The sequence below is a fragment of the Ipomoea nil genome, unplaced genomic scaffold, assembly GCF_001879475.1.
Source record: "Ipomoea nil cultivar Tokyo-kokei standard unplaced genomic scaffold, Asagao_1.1 scaffold3251, whole genome shotgun sequence".
In the NCBI taxonomy this organism is placed as follows: Eukaryota; Viridiplantae; Streptophyta; class Magnoliopsida; order Solanales; family Convolvulaceae; genus Ipomoea; species Ipomoea nil.
In genome coordinates, this window is record NW_017619679.1 from 654,169 (window position 1) to 656,510 (window position 2,342).

The 2,342-nt window shown below is 33.0% G+C and overlaps 1 protein-coding gene across 1 annotated transcript; it reads left to right on the forward strand.

Annotated features, from left to right (window-relative positions):
- Positions 1-537: 537 nt before the first annotated feature.
- Positions 538-2,129, forward strand: LOC109169127. Its single transcript, XM_019318001.1, has 4 exons — positions 538-583; positions 675-803; positions 870-1,248; positions 1,394-2,129. Exons 1-4 carry the CDS (start codon positions 538-540, stop codon positions 2,127-2,129), a joined length of 1,290 nt encoding a protein of 429 aa, XP_019173546.1.
- The last annotated feature ends 213 nt before the right edge of the window (positions 2,130-2,342 follow it).

Consider the following 2,342-nt stretch of genomic DNA (forward strand, 5'->3'; position numbering starts at 1 on the left):
TTGCTTATAATTTCTTTATTGCTTTTATGACAGAAAATGATTGTACGGAAAATGGAACATTCAACACACCGAAACTAACTGCGATGGCTGGTAATTCCTTTCATTCTAATTGCAATGTCGGTACTATGGTAGAGTAAATTTTATTTATTGTATTTATATTATAAAAATAATTGTAAACTTTGGGTTTTTTTCTTACAATCAACAATTAAATATATTAATGTGAGTTTTTTGCAAATCATTCTTTTATTAGAGTGTTCAATTGCAGTACAATCGGCAAGTGATAGATCTCAGCTTACATGCGTTAATTCAACATCTCAAAATAAGAGGCGTTTTATTGGCGGACAGCGTATTGGTCTTTCTAATCAAACTTTCAACGTTAACAATGGTATGATAAATTATATATCTATATATATTTACTATATTTGGAATTTTAGTTTGGGTATTATAATAAATTTCTTTCTTTTAATTTTGCTAATAGTTTCCCAAAATAATATTCAATCAATGACATCCCGATCTACCATTTTGGAAAGTACACCTATGGCGTCCAATGAAAGTCGAGGGCCTTTAGCCAATTTAACAAATGGTAATTTTCGCAAAGAAGTTAATTATTTTTTAAAATACGAATTTATATAAATTTTTTAAAATGAATAATAACATTTGTTTTCATCTTATAGTTCAAACACCACAATCGTGCGTTGTGGATTACAATAGCTCATCACCAAATATGTCAATGCAACGTGGTTTGATGGCAGCTTTTGATAGTGTGGTCCATGATACTCCCTCAAACTCTACAAATTATACTGGTGGGTATAGGTACGATTAATAAGCTTGATTATTTGAGTTTAATAATAACATTTTTCTTTTTCTAGATTATTACAGTGATATTGGTGATCAAATATACTCATGCCAGCACTGTGGAGCTATGTTTTGGTTAGATGAGCGAGTTAATAAATCTAGCGGTGTTCGAAATCCCAAATATTCACTATGTTGCAGTCATGGAAAGATCAAGTTGTCGCCTACAAATATTCCACCTCTGGCAATTAGGCAGTTGTTCTTTAACCAAGATCAAAAGAGTACCCATTTCTTGAAGAACATTCGGTCCTTTAACAATATGTTTTGCTTTACTTCCATGGGTGGAAAAATTGACAGAACGATCAACAATGGGAGTGCACCACCAACATATAGGTTACATGGTCAAAATTTTCACTTAATGGGTAGTTTGCTACCACAATCTGGCGAAAGACCAAAGTTTGCTTAATTATATATTTATGATACTCAAAATGAGATCAACAATCGTCTAAGTTATGTACATTTTTATAATTTCTTTAAATGAGCATCATTTTTTACTATAAAATAAAGTATAAAATTTTATGGTTTTGTATAATTAAAACAGGGAAGATGATTCAACCACTACATTGCATCGTGAAATTGTTAAAGACATTAAGGATGCACTAGATGAAAATAATGTTTTGGTCAAGATTTTTAGGATGGCCAAAACACAGATGGAAAGTAATCATAGAGCAGATATTAAAATCAAACTCATCGGTAAGAGGAATAAAGATGCAAGGACATATAACTTGCCACAGGTTGGAGAGGTGGCGGCATTGATTGTTGGTAATTTAGATCCAAACATGGGGGAAAGAGATATATTGGTCGAATCTAAAGCTGGTCATTTTCAAAGAATAACTAAATTAAATCCAGCATATCTCCCACTTCAATACCCACTGCTCTTTCCTTATGGTGAAGACGGTTACAGAGACGATATACAGTTTAGTAATGTCGAAGGTCGGAGTTCAAATGCAAGGAGTAAACTTAGTCCAACGAAGTATTTTTCATTCCGTTTGCAAGATAGGTTCAATGAAATCTCAACATTGCTTTATGCTAGAAGGTTGTTTCAACAATATTTGGTTGATGCTTATACCAATTTAGAATCGGGACGCTTGGTTTATATTAGGACTCATCAAAAGTCACTTCGGTGTGAATCATACAAATGTTTGACAGATGCGTTAACACGTGGTGAAGTAGATCCTACGGCCCAAGGAAAGCGCATCATTTTGCCATCGAGTTTTACCGGAGGTGCAAGATATATGGTGCAAAATTACCAAGATGCAATGGCGATTTGTAGATAGATTGGGTATCCAAGTCTATTTATTACATTCACATGTAATCCTAAGTGGCCTGAGATTGAAAGGTTTTTACAAAAGGAAACTCAAAGCTAAAGATAGGCCAGATATAATATGTCGTGTGTTTAAAATCAAATTAAATGCACTCATAAAAGAGATTCAGAAAGAGAACATTTTTGGAGTGGTAGATGCAGGTAATTTGTTTGATTTTCTAAATAA